Raw genomic sequence first — 21,025 nt, 5'->3', positions numbered from 1 at the left:
TGGAAGACACGAGAGCAGCGAGCACCGGGGGGTGCTGACACGGGAGCGGAGAGCACAAAGACACGGACTATTCACGGAGAGACACAACACGGGAGTCTGGGAAAACATGGGGATTTATTGTTACTTTGTTGCACACTGTAAATAAACACACTGTTTATACATAGAGCACCGCGCCTGGGTCCTACTTCCCCACTCCTTCCACGGTGTGCCATGCCATACCGTGACAAAAACTCATCTTTTTAAACTTGCTTTTGGTTGATTTTTATTTTTAGGTTTTAGCTTCTGTGAAGCACTTTGTGATTTTTTTTATCTTGAAAGGTGCTATATAAATAACGTTTTTTTTTTACTTACAAACCAATAAACCATCAACAAATCATGCCGACAAACCCAGCAACCAAGTAAACAACAAATCAATGTGCCAACAACCAAACTAACCAAGGACTACCCAAAAAAACTATCTATAAACCAAAGCATAACCAATTTACAGACAAGCCAACCTACATAACAACAGAATCACCAACAAATCAACCAACAAACTAAGCTACAAACTAAACTGTTAATCAACCAACAAACCAGTAAACTAGCTATCACATAAAACAAACAAACTTGCCAAAAAATAATAATAAAAGAGCCAGCAAACCAACCGAATTACCCAATATTACCAACCCACCATCCGACCAACAAAATAACAAATAAACCTACTATTGAATCTACAAACAAAACAACCAGAACCAACAAATAAACTAACCGACATACAAAACAACCTACAAACTATGAAACAACTTTACTAAATGAATAAACTTAACATTAACTCATACGACAGAGCAACACAAGCAGCAATAACAAAACAAGTAAAAACAAAAAGGCCAAAAAACAAACTAACAAAACCAACCATCAAAACAACAAGCAAACTTACCAACAATCACATAAAGCAACAAATTAAATTAAAAAAATAACCAACCAGAAAACTTACAGAAAAAAAACAAAAACAACCAATAAAAAACCAACAAATTAACAAATAGACTGAAAACAAACTGACAAACTAAGCAACAGTAAAGCAAACGTAAATTAATAACTAGAAATCAGGAAATTAACTAACCAACAGACCAATGACATACAGCATATAGGGTTTTTAAAAAAAAAAATAAAACTCAGTTTCCAAACCTTAGAATAACCTGCAATTTTTAATAAAATACTCAAACTATACCATATCTAAATATTTATTTAAAATATATGGACTGAAAATGACTTTTTTCAGTCAGTGCATGAATTGAGGCCCTGTGTAAGATTTCAAAATGAGCTGTACTCTGCTGTGAAATGCACCGTACAGCATTGATTTTAGCTGTTTAGCTGTTTTTTTCAGGTTACTTGACATACTCTCTCCGTATTATCAACTGGTTAGTACCACGTGGGAGTTTTGTACCCCTAGTTGGGAATTACTGATGCCATCTCCGTCTTCAGCTGCAGGCAGCTTTGCTAAGGTTTGAGTGTTTGCAAAAGCTTGTCGGTCATAAAGAGCCTGTCAAACTGAGAGACGCCTGAGAATGTAGCATTCACTGTAAAAAACATTCCTCCGAAGGTCTTTAAACTCTCTGCAGACAGTCCTGTTTGTCGCCCCGCCATGAGCTCAGGCTGTAAAATGTCCACCCGCTGATGATGCTGATTGAAGGTGACACTTGGGCACTTTTGGGGCTTGCTGTAGTTTGGACAAAATCTCTTTCCAGCGTTTGCTCTACGTACAATCTCTGAAAGATACATTTGAAGTTATTCTGGCTTTTTTTTAACACACCTTCAAGCACAACAATGTACTTTGGTTGTTACTGGATGGAAGTGTTAATGCCACTCTGGAGAATGATGCAAGTTCATGTTTCTGCTAACACCTAAAATATGAGTTTGAGGCACGAACCCGAAGCAGAATTTGTGACCTCACAGCTGTAGTTTGAAGTCCATCCTGCTCCAACAGCCAACACAAACACACACAGTGAAGTGAAGTGAAGTGGAAACATGAGCCTGGACGTCCAGTGATGTAGGAGACATCTGGTATGCAGCAGCTAAAGTTTAAAAATGAAAAATGCTCCCATATACATAGATTCTGGGTTTCTTTAAGAGGGAGGAGGAGCAGATGTCACTTCAAGAATTTCCAACAGTTTTGCTGAACTTCTGAATGGCAGATTTAAGTGAAGCTGCCAGACTCATGTAATCATCTTCATTCTGTCCAATCTCAAACTTTGTTTGTCTGAGCTTTGTGTTTCTGCAGCATAATATTTTAGATAGATGGATTAAAAAAACAGACACATGAAGGGAAATAAGTCTGTGATTGACCTCATCCTGGGAAAACTGCAGATACACCTGATCAAGTCTTGAAAATAAAGACTCAAAGACTGTAATGAATGTAGCAAAGCAGCGAAATACTGGAGGAATTTGTGGAGAATTATTTAGAATTTCTCTGATCTTTAACAATTTTGTAGTAACTGTATCTATAGGATATCTAGTGTGTGTCAGATTAACCAATTATAGACTTCTGTTGTTGCATGACTTTGTTAGAGATGCAGTGGTAGCTCCAAAAGCGAGTCAGTCCCTATTGACTTCCATATTAAAATGTCCAACTTTACAGAAATAAACATATTTATAGCCTGATATAAAAACAGTTTTAGCCTCTATAGATAGTACCCTTCATAACAACTGTAAAAGGAAACAAACTAACCCATCTGAATTTTGCAAGGCACATTTGGGATGGGGCCTCTCTCACTGACAGGTAGCAGCTAATTGGAGTCCTTGAACTGGGCCTCTGGAATGTGTTTGTGCTGATGGAGCCTTTTGGAACATTTCTAATACAATTATTTCATAAATAATGTGGCTTTCAGTTAGTTAAATTGTCTTTAATTTTAAGCTTTTGATGTACTTTTCTCCTTTTATTCAGAAAGAGCTTAAAGCCTTCCAACAGCTGACTAAACTTTACCAACAGAATGTGACAAGTCAATGAAATCATAACTTTATGTCCAAGACACCAACGGTTGTGAACAGAAATTTAGATATACGATTGTCATGGTAATTTGGGGCTTTTAATGATTTCTTCAAACTGTTCTTTTTCCAGACTGGGATGATTGTACAGCCCAGTGATGCTGGTGTTCCAGCACTTTCCAGTTAATGGCAGCCTTGAGTCTTGGTGTTTCCTGGGTTGTTCCTGAACATATTAACCAATTTCCTCTCATCTCAGGGTGTCTGTTTGGGTCTTCTTGCAGAGCTTGGCAAAGCGATGACGCATCACAATAACTTGTATTTAAGTACAGTTGTTTTGAACTCATGATCTTGGAATCTGCAGTTGTTTAGAAACGGCTTCCCAATCTTCCCAGCTTGTGTAAATCTACACTGGATCTATATTAGATCTTCATTGACTTTCTTGGACTCTCTCATTGTTCTAAGTATTGATCAGTCCAGTGAGTGCCGTCAAACAAATCCTTCTTATGCTGCAAGAGAAACTAGCAAGTGTGGTCAATCATAATGACTAATGAGAAGTTAATAGGCTTTAGCATTGTCAGGTTAAAATATATTGTAGAGCCTTTTGACCCAAAAAGATCAGAGAAAATTCAAAATAAATTCAAACCCAGGTACTGTTTATTAAAGACATTAAAGATGTTTGCTGTACGATCATTACACTCCTGTAAAAGAATTCAAAAAAAGCATTAAAAGCCAAAAATTGCTGTGACCCTTATGCCCATGATAAATGGATGTAAACCTCTGACCACAGCTGTATGTATTAGATTGCAAAGATAACGACTTTAACAAAGTTAAAATGTGGCTGTCAACTTGCAAAAGTGATCAGATTATGCAGCTTAGAAAACAAAGAACTTGGAAACAGATTAATTAGAACGAGTTGTATGCAAATCTTAAATAACTCATTAAGGCTTAAATTAAAAACCAAATAAGAATTTAACGCCAGGTTAGGGCAGGTTCTCTGCTGCAAAACATCCCCAGTCATTGTTTTTTCCCTAACAAAGTTACAGTACAGTCATACTTCATGAGTGCTGAAACCCGTCTTTCATCTTCCTCACTCAGTTATCGCCATCAATAAATGAAGGTGCTGTTAATGCACCATCTTTGCGAGTCTTATCTCCACCTCTTGTTCGGGCCCTGGTTGTATTTCACAGCCCGGGGCTATTTTCTTTCTCACTTCACATCTCTGAGAGGAGAAGGAATTCCAGTGGCAGAAGCAATCACAAGCTCCAGATCAAACGTATCCTCGGCTGAATTCCTTGACAGACTAAAATCATTTGTTCCTCTCAGCTCAGCGCTGCGTCCCCGGCATCGCTCGCTCCTCTCAGCTGGTTTGTTTTATGTGGTTTCAGCAGCCGAGTCCTCTGGGCCGCTCTGTCAGAGCCAATATTGGAATACACACAGGCTAACTGCAGCAGCAGCCGCCGCTCTGCACTCATCGAGCCCTTTCGCCTCCTGTTAGCGTCCTTTTTCATCAGCTTACCAGTGAGGATTTACATTATGTCAAGCCTGTTCTCGCCGGCAAGGCAAGACGAGGTCAGGGGAAGTTATTTCAAAGCCGCCCTGAAAGAGGTCGTCTTAAGAATGTGTTGGCGCCTCAGCCTGACATTCAACAAGGAAGGAGTGAAGAAAGTGCGTTGTCGGCACGGGGTGTGGGAACATGGCTTCAAAGACGAAAGTTTTGTTGTTGAATTATTGAAGCGATCAACACTCCTCCTCCTCCTCCTGCAGGAAATGATCAAGGGGCGGACTGATGAATAATAATATTTACTCAGCCACAGCGAGAACCAGGAGACGACAGAACCTGCTGGAAAACAGACTGAGTTGACGCTTTATTTGATTTACATGAGAGTAGGCTTTATGTTTTTGGACTGGGCTCATTACCAGAGCAGTTGTTAGCAAAAGGGTGGAATGAAATTGATAGCCGTCCTCTTGCTGCTTCAGCTTGACAGGTGATCGATTCAAGTAAAACCCTGAACCTGAACCTTTGACCCTACATTTGTCTGCCATATTTTGGGATTTGGAATGACAGTACCATCCATCTATGTGACTACAGTACTGTGGCCTTCATGCTTACCAGATCTCAACTTGACTGAACAGCTATGGTGAAAAGTAAATGGACTGTTTCTTTTATAGCACTTTTCAACTCTACTTGAGCACGCACTTGTTCATACAACATGCCTTATTCACCCATTCACACTTTATCGTACAAACACTTTTTTCTCCTCCTAAGTGTTTTCTATCTAACATTTAACACTCCAATGAACTCATTGAAAAGCAATTTTGGATTCAGTATGTTGCCCTTAGATACTTAAAACTGAAGACTGGAGCACCCAAAGAACGACTACCAATCTTCTGATTAGTAGATGACCTGCTCTACCTCCCGAGCCCCACCCCACATGGTAGATGCTGGACCTTCCAGCATTATTGTTAAAGCACTAAAGGAGGGTATAGTATAAGGGTTGGAGGAACAGGGATCATCCCTCTAGTAGATCTCAACACTTTAGAATTAGTGCGAAGGAATACCAAAACACCTGACTACAAAGAATCTTCCTAACATACTTTAACCATGTTCATAAATTACAAACCACATAAGATTTTGAGAGAATCAGGTCCAGATCATAATCTGTGCATAAAAGTCACTGTGGACATCACTATGTTGGTTTTAGGCTAGAGTCATGTTGGTTTGAGGGTCCTAGAAGTGACTGTATATGGATGAGTGGCTGTTAAATTATTAGCTGGCTTGGTTAGCAGAATGTATTGACAAACTGTATATATGCATCACATAGACACAGATAACTGGTAATTAAGTAATATTCAAATAAAATCCTAGAAATGTATTTACAAAAAGTAGAGCACAGACTTCTTAGATGGTCTGTAAGTACAGTTAACTGCACAGGAGGTATATTATTGGTCAGATAATTCTATTGAAATGTTCCAACAGCACAAACAAGGTCCAGAAGTCCAGTTCAGGGACTCCAATTAGTTAAGGTGAAGCCTGGCCACCTGTGTCACCAACCATTTGTGAGTAAATAATACTTTTAAGCCTTAATAACATTTAAACCAGTGAGTTGTAAAAAATAACTTATGATGGCCACTTGCTTGGTGCTAATGCTCTAGACTTGCTTTATCTCACGTGGGTGTGTGGGACATTATATGGTCTTAATTATGTGAACGTGAAAAGGTTAAAGACTGTCTAGTCCTATTTTGTTGGACTTCATGGGTGGGCAATTCATTTTCCCAAGGAGCCACATGAAAAACTGGGACTGTTTAGGGGGACTAATAGGTCCACCAGTAGAGCCCCTTCAAAACAACCCCAGTTTCTCATGTGACCCCTTGAAGAAATGAGTTGCCCACCCCTGCCAAATAATTGTAATGCCTTGCAAAGTTCAGGACTGTGGTACAAACCAACTTTAGAGACCATCCTGCAAAAAACAAAAGCAAACGCTTACATTAAAGCAGAACCATTTTAAAACATCTTAAACACTCCAGCCCTGAACATCTCTAGGGATTAGAGATTGTGAAAATGCAAATGTCCAAAGGAGTCACAGTTTACATCAGCCAGTCTTGTTTGAGAATGTGATCAATGCGTAGGTAAGAAGCCAGTTCGCTCAGTGGTACTGATAATGTGTGCTGCACCTTGCATGCTGTCATGATCGCTACCTTGACCAAACCAGAGTTCTTTCAGCAGTGAGAATAGGTCGGAAGTTGATTATTTTGTGCTACATGTAACTTCTCCCCACACCATCATGTGTGAAAACAGCTTAAATCAGGCACACTTTGAGCTAAATACAAACTGAGCTGGATACAAACCTTTGGTATTTTCTAGAGATATCTTGGATTTATATCTATATATCTATATATTTACTAATAAACTAAATATCTTGTTGGAATGGCTTGTGACAATCACATTTATGAAAATAAAAGTTTGACATTGTATAGCTCTGCAAACATCATAAAGACCTGGTTGGGCTCAGTTGGTTTCTTTAATTGTTACAAAAATGGTCCTTAAGCCCTACAATACACATTAAAACTACATTTTTAGGACTGTCATTTATATTTTGTTGGAATATTGGATGCTTAAATTAATCATGGCTAAAGTAATCCCAGTCAGCCAAAGGCTGAGGCTTCAGATAGCTCCAAACGCTCTGTTTCATACATTATTTTTCTACTCTTAGATCTTTATGATGTTAGAGAGAGTGGATGTCAGTAACCCAGGCAATTATAGACATACAAGCTCAATTGGCCTGCTTTCAAAGTCTTCTGTTGGGCCCAGGAAAAAAAAATGCTTGAAATTGGCTTAGTAGGTGCATTTTAAACATTAATATTGCTCTTTGCATGGCATTGCATGGTGTTTCCTAAACTACAGCCAAATAGTTTTTTTTTAGATACTGAAAAAATGTGGATAATCTGGGCTGGAAGGACAACACAAAACACATGCATTTAAAAAAATCAAAGTCAATACTGTATTTCTTAGAAATATACAAAGGATATTTACATATAACGAGCACAACAAACTGTTTTCAACAGTGTAAAAAAGAAGAAAGCTTGAGTCTCTGCTCTGAAATCTTCTCCTCTTCTCTCTGTGAGAGCACGGCCAAGTTATCAATAATTCCAGTCACAAATCAAGTCTCTGATGCCCAAATCTGAGATGCCACAGTTAATCTCAGCAGCAATGCAGCAATCAAATCACAGCTCACCAAGGGAAGTGGCTGTAAACTTGATGATAGATGGAAAAAAAGAATAGTGAACTGTTTTCTCCTTGACAAATATTAAAGTTGAACTCAAGTAATTTACAGTGTGAAAGGTTTTAATTGAGTACACAGATAATTACCTGGTTGAATTTGCACGTTTTTTGAATATAACTATACGCACAACATGTGTTTGTTGTATCTGAGGCAGGCACTTAGTAAACTGATCTTACTGCAGACCTGTACAACAACTGAATAAACTCCCTTGTTCATCATTTTTGCTACCTAAGGCAAAAAAAAAAAAAAAAAGAATGATATGGCTTTTTGAAAAGACTAAAAAAACTGCCATTTTAAATAATTCATAAACAAGACTGTACAAGGAAACAACAGGCAGGCTACAGAAGCTTTCAGCTCACAATCACATCAATTCCAACTGCAGGGTTGAAGGGTTATTCTGCATCAGGGGTTCAAAATGTCTGCACACAGTTTGAGGCTAAGACATCAAGTTGAGGAACTTGCTCTCCTCTGCTAGAGCAGTCAGCAGTGAGCTCATGTCCCCGATGGCCATGTTCCCTGTCCCCGCAGGCACCGAAGGCAACGTGACCGAGTTCCTGGGCGTCGTGAGGCGAGAGGAGCTCTGGGACAAACTCTGGAGCAGACCTGGACTTAGCGTTCCCGACATGAGGCTGGAGTGATCCCCATCATCCAGCATGCTATCAAAGTCTATTTGTGCCTGCTCCAGTGCTGTGGTACAGTCACTGGTTCTTGCCGTCTGATTGGCGCTTGAAGTGGGAGGCACCACCTTGTTACAGTTTACATTACCATTAGGCTCATATACTTGAATCTGCCCTGTGTAGTACAAGGCATTGTCATTAGCATTATTGCTGCGGTGAAGTCCTAAAACTCCAGCAGTGGATAATTCGGAGTTAGCATTAGCAGCTTGCATCATTTGCTGCGTAACTTTTGGAACTGAAGGGTTCTTGTTCAGAGATCTTGGTTCGGTTGGTGGCCTTGGCTGAAAATTGTTCTGATTTCCAACTTGTGAGGGATTTGGGGAGTTCATGTTACATATTGATGTGTCAGTGTGTTCAATTTTTATCTGCACAGGCTGAAATCCAGCATCAGCAAAGTGCAAGTCAAAGGTCTCCATGTCACATGACTCCTGTTTGCAGTTGCTCCCACTAATGGTGTTAATGCAAGGCTTATAGGTGGTGTTACCATTCCTGTCATAGGGCTGGATGACTTCATTTAACAGGGCTTCATTGAGATTCGATGGCTGCTGGAATCCTTGTTGCTGGAGGCAGTTTGCTCCTGGCTCGGAGTTCAGCTGAATGTACCTCTGCTGCATTGTGAGGTTCTGATTCAACTGCTGGTTGGAGCTGAAATGGTTGCTAAGAGATCCAAAATTGTGGTTTTGCTGGAGCACAGCCAGGTTCCCTCGAACCTGTAGTCTGGAGTACTCCTGGGAGGCATCCATGAGTCCTGAACTTGCTGGAACATTGGATGGCGAAGGTGGACACATCCGTTGCTGTTGACCTGGACTATTCCTCGAAGTGGGTAAAATCTGTGAGAGCAGATTCACAATAGCCATCCTTCTCTGACTGAAGTGCTGCTGCTGGATAGCCGAGGCTCCTTGGAAATCTTCATTTGTCTTGTCTCCATTATCAGGGATGTGACTTGTTGTCTCCATGGTAGCATTCTCTGAAATGCTTGGTGGTCGCAGACTATAAGGGTAACGGTGAAGACCTCCATCTGATCGATGACAGTCTTGCTGAGATAAACGTCGGTGATCTGCTGCAGGAGGTGGACAAGGCTGGATTGTCACCCTTCCACTCAGCGTGCCCATGCTGTTGTAGCGGTGCAACTGCGACTGGTTTAAAGTTTCTGGGGCAACCTGTCTCACAGGGTCACTGGCTCGACGGGGGATGTTAGATGGGACTTCGTGGGGCATCAAACTTCTTGTGGCATAGCTGCTGTACTGTCTGAAAGGTAGGCCTTTGTTGGTGGAGGGTTTCTGGGAGTCCTCATACAGGGCTGCATGGGATTGCAGACACATTTGGTCCATATATGGTAGAGGTGTAGGTGGTACGCCCCCAGTGGCAGCTGCATATTTTGCCTTGAGACGGTAGTGTTGGGCTGGGGTCAGGCTCAGAGGGCTGGGAAGACCCACTGCTCCAAACACTCCTGCTCCTCCGCCACTCCCACCACACTGACTGGCCTGACTTGAACGCCGTGAGATGTCGGCAGAGATGGGGTCATAGGAGTCCGCAGAGCTGATGTTGCTGGGGCGGTTGGCACCAAATTGTGAGGCCTGGCTGGAGCGCCGACTGGAGAAACAAGGGGAGATGCCTGAGGAGCGGCGACTGAGGGTGTAGACTGAGCTCAAGGTGCTGGAAGTGCTATCACGTCTCTCGGAAAGGTTTTCTAGCACAGTCATTTTACTAGAGCTCAGTTCACCAAAGCTAGAACCAGGGAAGGACGCCGGACCCCCACCCATATTTTGGCTCTCCAGGAGGGAACCTGTGAACAAACAGACGAGAATGAGAAACTCTAGATCTAGAGCTACTTTGTCAAGCTTGTGGAGCTTTTTTTCAGGTATTTTTAAACTCAATCGAACAAACATAAAATACTAGAAACTTGCTGGTGGACCAAATGTAGTGCCTTTCATTGAATTAGATTCTATCTGAGGGGGCAGTGGGTGTATGTGTTCATATGAAAGAAGGTGCACCTGCTCTTTCTACTTCAATTAATGCCACAAGTAATACCACATATACTTTTTCTGCAATAAAAAACAGATCAATATTCAGATAGCTCACTGGGCAGTTTCTCATTCTAGTCCATGGTCTTGATGAAAGTCCTTTGTTGTGCTCTGCAGCTTCAGTGAGTTCAGCACAGCAGCATAAACCTCCATCCTCCAGAGTAGAAGGACTACCACTCAGAACTGGAAAAGCACCTGAATAATGTGAAGGATCCCTGGGTCTGCCTTGGTTGGACATACTTGAAACATCTCTCTCAGGTGTCCAGTCAGATACTTTGGGTACCAGGGAAGGACTCCATGTAATCATGTTCATTTTATTAATCTTCTCCTAAATGACTGAGCTCATCACCTCCAAAGCTGGTCTCAGACAAAGTGCTAAGGAAGCTCGGCACGTATCCATGATCCTATTGTTTCTACCTACAGCTTATGGCCATGGATGAGGATGGAACAAAGATGGATCTAGTAAACTGACAGTTTCAACCTTCACACTCAGTTCTTCTGCACGGTTATAGGAGGATTGTCCAAGTAAAGTCCTGTCCAAGTCTATTCATGTGTGGGAAACGTTAAAGTAAAGTGTCCACCTGCTTACTAATTAGTTCTTGGATTGGAAACCAAATCACCTAAGAAAAGTGTTAACTATAGAAAAGTTTCTATATTTTTAGTGAAAGGTTGAAGTGAAGTGAATAACTGTCAAAGCAGCTTTAATCTAGACTTTCTATCAACTCACTGCCTGCCAGTATGGGTGGGAGCTTCGTCCCGAGGACCACAGGTGGTGTTGGGTTGTTGGTCCACTGGCAGGAGTCCCTCACTGTCTTCAGTTTCTCCTTCTTGAGATGCTCCAGGCGCTGGCTGGTGCTGAATTGCTTTCTAAAGCGAAGACCCACCGCTGCGACCCCACTGGTGGAATCTTCAAAGCCCAAGGACTCCACAAACGGCAGGTCATCCAGGGTGCTGAGGTCCCCTAGGCTCCCCCCGCTGTGCGCCGCCATCTCTACTCCACTGTCATTGTTGGTGGCACTGCCAAGTGGTGATGGTTCGCTGCTACATGATGACTGACCGCCAGGGCTGGACTGATACATCTGTGAAGAAGGAAGAGAAAGAGAAGGAATGCAGAAAATGAGATTTTAAAAAAAGAACATGAGCAAAACAGAAAGAGACACAATAGTTTGTCCTAAAAACAGCTTTTCTGTAGTAGAACAAAAATGGGACAGTGGTTAACATGGCATGAAAAACAGTGAATCACTGAGTCTTTTATCCTCCCCCAGCTTAATTGTAAATAATGAGTGTGTTTTTTGGGGATGGGGGTGAAGAGGTGGGGGCGCACCACAGATTACAGACTGTCTTAGTCTGTCTGTGAATTAGAAATGGGCAGGATGAAAGGCTGCTTGAGCCTGAGCCAGAGCGCCGGGCCAATCATCACAACATGTGATCACATTTCCCTCTCCAAAAAATCAACTGTCAGGGTGGAGGCTGCTCAAGCATTTAGGTGAAGCTTGTTGTTCTCTTACCTTCACAACTATATCTTTCAATGTTAGTTTTGTTTACATCAAATTCGAGTTAACAGAGGGTTTAACATGATGACAAACCTCTCCAGTCGGACTAAGGACAGCAATGATTAGACGGTGTATATCCACTGCCTGGCCTGTTTCCTTGCAGTCTCTAATATATTCGCTGCTAAAAAAGCTGTCTTGATCACAGCTTGCTGGTTGGCTCAGTTTGCACAACCAATTCCCAGTGTTTGAATATTCATCCAGGAGTGACTTTTATCATGGTCTGTGATGGGTGTTTGATAGGTCTCTGCTGTGAATGTAATCCTGTGTAATGGAAAAATGTACACCGTAGTACCATTTCGAGATAACAACGTCATGCATAAATAACTCCCTGCTTGTTTCAGATGACTAAAATCTCAGAAACTAACTGGATGCAATTAATTTCAATTTAATTATACAAATTAAACAAACCCCATTAAAAAAAAAAAAAAACCCCAAGAAAAGCTACTTCAATAAGAGATTAGGCAATGTAGAGTTGTTTTTAATATTCTACCCTGAAAAGGATTATAGTCCTTCTTGACTTTTGGTACTTTAAACAGCTGTTACTGAAATAGGGCAGGGCTTCTCAGACGTTAATCAAGGACCAGCCCCCATGCCAGAGGTTAAGCCCAGTGCTTTGGAGTCAATGAAATTGACCTTTCCACCATGTTTGTGTTTTGTGTGCCTTTTGGCATGTTTTAGTTGCCATTATCTGACAAATTTGGCTGTTTTGATGAGTGAAATTACAGAGTTTATTTTTTGGGTAGTGGCTTCATCCATTTTGTATTTAAAGCCTATGGAAATGGTGGCAAATATATGGCAAGTTACAGTCTCATCAAGCAAATTACAGTGAAAAAAACTGCAGTTTTATCAATAAAATGCTCTGTTTGTCTTGCTGGAATACCAGCATTAAAAAGAAAAGCATGAGACTTAAAGTATTTCTAGCAGTATTTCAAGTTGTTTAGATTATACTGCAGTTGCTAAAAACAAAACTTCTGAACCTGACTCAACGTGATTACACACAAGTCTGTTACACACTTGCATAAATCAACGGTTTATGAAATGTGACCATTTTTTGATTATACAGTACTGTGCAAAAGTCTTGAGCCTCACATCATTTCTTTAGACTTAGCTAGGAAAAGGGGAACAACTGGACTCGTAAATGGAAATAAAGCATACGGCAATTCAAATGAGCTGGAAAGGTTTCTTGTCATTTCATTAATGACTGATAGTGCTGCACCGTGGGTTTCTTTTACTGCACTGGTAGTGTGTTTGGGATCATCATGCTGAAAAAGGTGCTTATATCAATCAGATGCTTTTCAAAAAATATTGCATGGTGGATCACAGTTTGATGGGACTTTTCTCTGTTCATATCTCATCAATTTTGACAAGATCTCCAACACCACTGAGTTATATGCAGCCCAAAACCATGACAGAGCCTCCACCGTGTTTTACAGATGTCTGTAGACACTCACTGTTGTACCTGACCACATCTGTACATACTGATAATGATTTTCACCACAGATTTTTTTATTTGGATTCATCACTCTATCAGAGCTGCTGCTGATTTTCAGTCCAGATCTTGTATAATCCAGCCTCAGTCTTTTCTCCTTGGTCCCCTTCATTAAAAATGGCTTCTTATCAGCCAAACTTCCACTGAGACCATTTCTGATGAGGCTTCAGTGAAGGGCCAGATACATCTTAATATTTTCAAGGACACACTGCACACCATGATGAGTTATGACAAGTTTTCAGCTAATAGCTCTTTGGGAATCACCTTGGTGCAAAAATTCTATTTTGTTTTGGTCTGTCTTTGGCACATAAATTATGTGTTTATGTGACAGGCAGCTCGTAATAAAGTGGCAAAAGATGCAATTCAAAATGTGTTCTTTGTTAACTTGTTTGATTCAGGTGTGCTGACACAGGGTGTCAGCACACCTGAATCAAATAATTAGTTCATTACCAGCCCTCTGGAGAACTTCAAGACATGTTGACGTCATTTAGCCATTTAAATCAGCTGTGTTGGATCAAGGACAACCCTGGTGTAGACACAACACTGTTTCTTCTGTTGAGAGTTAACAATCCTCTGGAAATGGACAGGTACAAGGAATGGAATTAAAATTAATGAAAAAGTAGCCAGTGTTTAAAAAAAATTTGAAAGACCTTCAAAGAGCCTGAACTAATATTGCTCATGGCCACTTTAAAACATTACAAGAAAATCTGGCACCTTGGAATGAAAATGAGGAAAGGAATGGGAGAGGGTAATGAGGCATAACTCAAGATGGCTTTACAACAAGAGTGGGGAGAATAAATCTGGAGGTGTTTGGGACTTTGAAGCTGCTGTTCTTTGGTCATAATGTAATTTTGGAAGTGAATCAGTGTAATGGAAAGGAAGGAAGTTGAAAGATGGTAAATAAAAATGACTTTAAATAATGTACAATAGTTATAAGCCACAGATGAGCTCACCTCAGTAAGGTCTGTCCATAAGGAAAGTCAGAAAGGAGAGAGAAATGAAAACAATGAGGCAGGAAGCTGAAGAAAGGTTAGAACAAAAAGGCATGCTGGACTAAAAGAAGAGAAATAAGAGAAATACTTCATTAAACAAAAGAGGTTTATACTAGAGTTGTTAGAATCAAAAGCTGTGTAGTAAAGTCAGCATGCAGTACATAACTCGTCTAACTTTGTGCCCCTGTGTGTGTGTGTGCAGATTTGAGCGGTCTTACCATAGAGTTTTCTGTCTTGATGGATTTGACCTGCAGGTAGTCCTCCACACCTCTGGGGGAGCTGTTATCCAATATTTTGTCTTCCCTGTGGGTTCGCTCTCTTGGACCCGTCTCATTCTCGCTGTTCTCCCGGGGTGGCAGTGGTCTGGGTGGCAGGTCGCTGCGCTGCTTCTTGGTGACGTGGGCCTCAGGGCCGTGCACTGTCTTCACGTGCTTCCTGAGAGAGCTGGGATCGGTGTAGCGCTTGGTGCACCCGGGGATCTTACATACGTAAGGTTTCTGTAGGTGCAGAGAAAAAATAATTCAATGCCGAAATAAAAGACTGAAAACTACCGAAAACTGCAGTTCCCAAATGTTATGGTGGCCACATCCATCTTTATATATACGGTCATTAGAGCCTGCATATTCACTGTGAGGGTACATAGTGAACTGTGACTCCAGCAGGCTGTGCAGATCTGCTGTCAACAGCTGTTAGCACTGAACGTTTAATGAGGAAATCAGCAGAAACAATCAGTGACTTTGGGATTTCTCAGCAGTCAGAGGCAACCTGCAGGTTTTAACTCCCTCTCTAATGCTGTGGACCTGTTTTTATTGAGTTGTATCTGAGCTGCATGTGAGCAGCTCAGTGTGACCGTGGGCTGTTGCAGCGATGCCGAATTCCCACTCTGCAGTCCCACTGAGCGCTCTGAAACACTGCCAGGATTCATTTTCTGCTCCTGCAGGTGGTCTGGCTCCTGCAGGGGCGGCAAGCATGATTCGCCCTAATGCATTGTGGGCCGTGGAGCTCATTATGCCTCCACCTCATTATTTACTCACAAATGTCTGCAAGACTTGCACAGGGGGACACAAAGGGTGCCGGCACCACTTCGTACCGACACAAAGGAACAAACCTGCTGCCCAACATGAAGCCTTCAGCTCACCTGAGGCGGAGGTGAACTGCTGTCACTACCTGCAGCCTCACATCTCCACCACTTCAATCGCAGCGCTCTGAGAGAATTTGTTATGCAGCTCCATAAGAGAGTCTGTGTGAAGTTTCAGTGAGCGGAGAAGTCTTTTGTACCTCGTTCGAGTGCGTCCGGTTCTGGTGCTTGGCCCGGTCCGAGGCGTTTGAAAAGGCTTTGTTGCATCCTTCGTGCTCGCAGACGTATGGCTTCTCGCCGGTGTGCGAGCGCAGGTGGGTTTTTAGATTCTCCAGGCGGGAGTAGGCCTTAGAGCATCCCTCAAACTGCACAGGAAGACAGGAAATAATTAAGTGACTCTAACAAACAAATGGCAGCAAAAAAATAAAGACAAAACACAGATAACTGTCTGGATAAACAGTTAAATAACCAACAGGGTAACACAAGGCCTTCATAGTGGACATCCTAATATTTGTGTGGCACTTTAAAAGTAGATATTCACTTCTATTTATACAAGTAAAGACTTTCAATCATATCGTGAGACTGATAATTATGATTAAAGCTTCAGTCACACAGGCAGAAAAACCAGTTGGAGACCAGTTGGTTGCAAAGCAGCAGTTTAGCAATTTTTTTGGAACAAAACTTAAATATACTGTTACAGGTTATAAATCCATCAACTGGGGTTTGGGTCAAAACCAGGGGTTTACAGATGTTGTGTGGGTATAAATTCTTTTAATCTGACAGTAAAATGATGAATGCTTCAGTAAGAGGAAGTCTGAAGAAATCTGTGTGTTTTCCAGATGTGTGCATATGTGCAGTTGCTGGTGTTTAGAGAGCATGAGGGGCCCTGTGGGAGCCTGAAGAGGGCGCAGAGGCCATCCGTTACCCACCGTGCACTTGTGTGGTTTCTCCCCCGTGTGTCGGCGCATGTGAACCACCAGCATGTACTGAGCTTTAAAGGGCTTCTGCTCCCGCGAACAGTCCTCCCAGCGGCACACGAACTCCTTCTTCTCTCCGTGGATGTGGTCGTTATTGATGTGCTGTGGGACACACACACACAGAGAAATGAGAGGGTTTTCTGGGGAGAGCTGTCCACTAAGAGGCTCCCACGTTGTTCCCGGTTTAATGTTTCTGTGGAAATCCGTCTTATCAGCGGAAATCTCAAAGGAAGGCTGCAGCAGATGAAAGTCTAATTGGGAATACGTAGCCTGTCTGCGACAGTGGAAATGAACATGGGTTAAAGAGCGAAATCTTGAAGACCCGATGACTGTCTCTTTTCAGAAATCACGACAGGCATCAACTATTTTTTTCTATCGAATAACATTTGCTATATGTGTCACTGCGCAGAAGGAATTGTGCATATATTTGTGTAAGGATGTCGTGTGCACCTTTAGGTGAGCCACAATCTTCCTATGTGTAGTGGATGTAGACAGTGAAAGAAAATAGTTCCCATATGCTGTAGCCCCTACACAGTTGTGGATTTTTAATAACAGAGAGCATAAAGTAGGGATCGTGAACCTGTGACTGTTCTGGCTGTCTCCAACTGCTCACTTTGATGGACATGAATAAGTCCAAATTTAGGGTTTTTTTTAAAGAATATCACTGTGTTTACTGGTCTGAGGATTGTTGTATTTCTGACTAAAGTTGGGTCATCTGCTAATCAGAAGGTTGGTGATTTGATGATGTAAACTATGATCCCAAATTAAAGTCAAGCATTTGGTTTCAAAAAGCCAAAATTGCTGATGTCCCAAAAACTGGACAACTCACGCCTAAACTATCTAGACGGACGAGCATCACTACAGATCAGAAGAAAAATATGTAAAATGGATTTTGGGATGAATTATTCCTTTAAATAAGCTGCCAGCAATGTTGGGAAATATGCTTACATGATTTATTTCAGACAAGTCCCCCAAAAAACTTCCTTCAATTACATAAAGTACAGATTTAACCAAATTCCTCTGAGAAGCCACGGGACTGATATTCGTGGTGTTAGGATGAGTCACCTGCTGATATCTCGTGGTAAAGACTAGTGTATCCATCCACTTTCCACCTCCGTGCTGTGTCTTTGTATGCAGATACAGCCAGTGAGCACAGGTTTTGATCATGTTACTGATCAATGGAAAAATGATTCCTCACATGTTTACCCTTGAATCTAAAGAAAACAAATGAGTGGAGCTCTGCCAGGGAGAGGATAGGATCTAATGAAGTTTACAGGAAATGTGGTCTCGATTTGTAAAAAACAAGGGCACAGCTGACAATTACCTCGACCACAGACTCATTTGTTTACAGCGCTGCGATCAAAGCATCAGAATCATGTTGAATCTGAAGCTCCGGTGTTTGAAAATGCCACACATAGCAGCTTTAAAAGTCTGTAAACGGTCACAGAGCTGGTTTATGTGAGACTTTCCTCAGATGGACAGAAGAATCGGGGTTTAATGAATGATGGACAGCAGCCTCCCAGCCCTGCAGGACCCTCACTAATCCTCCTCACTCTGCTGCCTCTTTTCTCTCTCTGCTTCACTGCAACTGAGGAATGCCTAAGACCCTTTCAGCCAAGACTCTGCGTGCTGCGATGAGAAAAAATGAAAGCGATGATGGTTTGGAGGTCAGCTCGTCAGCCAGAGGAAAAACTCAAAACAAGCATGCACAAGAACTGAATGAACACAGAGGTTGTTTTCAGTGTCCAGGTAGATGTTCACGTAGATGATCAAAGAGCTCATTCCTGACCTTTGGAACAGAAAGTCAACATTTAGTTTTTAGGAATTAAAAGATTTTATTTCCCTTGTTTCAGGGCAGATTTTCTCATTTTCAGTATCAAATTTGATCCTGAGTTGTCTTCCAGTAAGGTCGGCGTTAAACTTGCAGCTTCATAATGTCAGGACCAAATAGGAGACATTACAGCACCTACGTTCAACTCTTATTTGTATCGAAGTAATGTTGCTGTTATATTTAGTTAACTTATTTCTCTAGGTAGGAGAACACAGCTAATGCAGATTGTTTTTTACAGCCATAAAGCTAACACTAGTATTCCATCTCTTGAGTGGAAAAGGTCAGCTAGCCATCCAAACCATCTGGTAACTTAGCAGGCCAAATTTGAAATGATTTATCATCTGCAAAACTGGAGACTCTCTGCTGTCCTGTGAAAAACTAAGCACAAGCTCACTGCTTCCACTGAAATTAAGTGAGAAAGTAAATTAGCTCGATTAACTGATCATCATCAAGCTAGAGCACCTCTACAAAAGCAGAGGTTTTGTCAGTTTTCTGATGTGCAGCATTCAGGTGTGTATTAACACAATACTACACAATACTACTATCCAGGAGTGGGAATCCCAGCAAGATCAGACGTGCAATACATCTCAGAGGTAAATCTCAGACTCTACAGGCCTCAGTTAGCATGTTGAATGTTAAAGCTCATGACAGCTCACTTAGAAAAAGACTGAACAAGCTTAGGTTTATAATGTTGCATTGAACAAAACAAAAGAGTTCAGCAACAATGTCCTTTGGATAGGTCAGACCATAATGGAGACGTTTGGTCGTAATGCACAAAACTAAACACAGCAGTCTGCACACCCTGCAGCCATCAAGTCAACTATGAACTCTTCTGTATACCAAAGTATTCCAGAGTCAAATGTGAGCCTTTTGTTTGATGGGTAAAGCATACAATGATCCCAAGAACAGCATCAAATATACAACAGAATGACTGAAAAAGACAATGATAAAGGTGTTTCAGTGGCAAAAGTCAATGTACTGAAGTAATGTTGCAAAGAAGATTGACTCCACGATGATGTGAAAGACCGATAAAGTCATACAGCAAACCATTACCTCAAGTTATTGCTGCTGAAGGTGGTTCAACAAGCTATTGAATCATGGGCAGTACTTCTCTCTTTGTCAGCAGCAGTATCTGCCAGAATGGCAGTAGTTCATGCTGTGGCATAACAATGTGTTGGATGTTCACAGGGAAACTGAGGTTTGTATATAATATGTGACGATCATAATTTTTATGGTTCTAATTTTTGTTTGGTCAGGTTTAAGGAGACCGTAGTTTGGCTGCCACAAGAGGAACCCAACCAAGGTCACCAGTCTAAACAGGAGTCATTTTAACCTGTTAAGCAACAACAGAGTTTCATATAGAATACAGTTTGAGTCGCAGTTATCTATCATATTTTATATCTTCCCCCACTGAAAACGCTATGTCCAGATGAACAGAATCAACTTTCTGGGACCTTCATATTTTACTTTTGTTTTAAATGAGTGCTTGGTGCATGATGTGTGAATGATGCAAGAACAAATGACTAATAACATTCAGATTTGACATTCTCATTGTTGGAATTTAAACTGATTGATTTTTAACCACAACTGAGCCAAACCAAACTCTAATAGTCTAGATTTAATATCTTTATCTGAGTTTTCAGAAGCTACGTTGATCATATGGTATTTATTCAAGAGGCAGATAGGGTTTTCATTGACCTGATTTTTATGGTTTCAGGACAAATCTTTCTGTCAGCTTCATTTCTTTTAGGTTAGCAAAGGTGTTGAGATGTCAGAATATTTATCAGTTTGCAGACGGTGTTTTTTTTGCAGTCGCACACTTACGTGGACCAGCTGGTCCTGCGTGTCGTACTCTTTGGTGCAGCCTTCCCAGTGGCAGTTGGTTTCGTAAACAGCCTCGGGCTCCTGCTTACAATCGTCCCGATCCACGTCATCCTTCAGGTCCAACAAGCCACTGTGATGGTTCTGTAGAGAATCCAGACCGAACACTGTTAAACACATGTCAAGCTGTCCTTTATTTTTCTCAATATAAATGAAAAACACCGAGAGTTATTTATTCGAACTGAAATAAGCACGTTTTCTCGCCTTCATCTGAGGGCTTGTTTGCACCAAGCACATGTGGAAGCGTTTACTGCCCAGCTGTTAGGAGTCACATTCAGCTGTTTGTTCATATGTTTTACCTGCCACGAACACCAGAGATGGTAAATTACAGATTAAAGCTCGCACCGCTCCATCATGCTTCACTGAAGTTGAAGAGGTTGGCATCAGATTTGTTTTGACAACCTCAACCACAAACACACACGCGTGACTTCTGTTTACAACTCCACGTTAGCTTGTAATTCAGCGGCGTGAACGTAAATGAACCAAACACTGAAATCTCACATTGTCAGCTTTGTGTTTCTGAGTGTGTGATCAGGCGTCCGGGCTCATCTTCAACAGCGGCAAATCTGGTAAACCTGTTGAGAAACTGTGCTTCTCAAACAGTTCTTTCAGTTTGATAAAAGCTTCCCCTGTTTTCTAAATATCGCCTCCACTTTCCCCAGTTTTCACTGTCTAAAAAACTTCCAGAAGTGTTCCCACTTTTCCTTTCACAACTTTGACAAAAATCAAAGAATGTCCCAGAGTTGTGATCAATGATTCTGATCAATTATATATATATATA

The 21,025-nt window shown here is 41.5% G+C and overlaps 1 protein-coding gene across 1 annotated transcript in view; it reads right to left on the bottom strand.

Moving 5' to 3' along the window:
• Positions 1–7,897: 7,897 nt before the first annotated feature.
• Positions 7,898–21,025, bottom strand: part of LOC102211830 (zinc finger protein GLI2-like) — a 100,817-nt gene continuing 87,689 nt past the window's right edge. Inside the window, exons 9-14 of the mRNA XM_005748370.2 lie at positions 20,188–20,328; positions 16,485–16,634; positions 15,756–15,920; positions 14,696–14,974; positions 11,171–11,522; positions 7,898–10,205 (exon numbers count right to left, since the gene is read on the bottom strand). Coding sequence (XP_005748427.1) covers positions 8,179–10,205; positions 11,171–11,522; positions 14,696–14,974; positions 15,756–15,920; positions 16,485–16,634; positions 20,188–20,328 — 3,114 coding nt within the window. The 3' untranslated portion in view covers positions 7,898–8,178. The remainder of the gene's footprint in view (positions 10,206–11,170; positions 11,523–14,695; positions 14,975–15,755; positions 15,921–16,484; positions 16,635–20,187; positions 20,329–21,025) is intronic.

Source organism: Pundamilia nyererei, unplaced genomic scaffold, assembly GCF_000239375.1.
Source record: "Pundamilia nyererei isolate P.nyererei 1_Seehausen unplaced genomic scaffold, PunNye1.0 scaffold00220, whole genome shotgun sequence".
NCBI lineage: Eukaryota > Metazoa > Chordata > Actinopteri > Cichliformes > Cichlidae > Pundamilia > Pundamilia nyererei.
The sequence above is the reverse complement of the archived record's forward strand: the minus strand, read 5'-3'. Positions and strand labels throughout refer to the sequence as shown.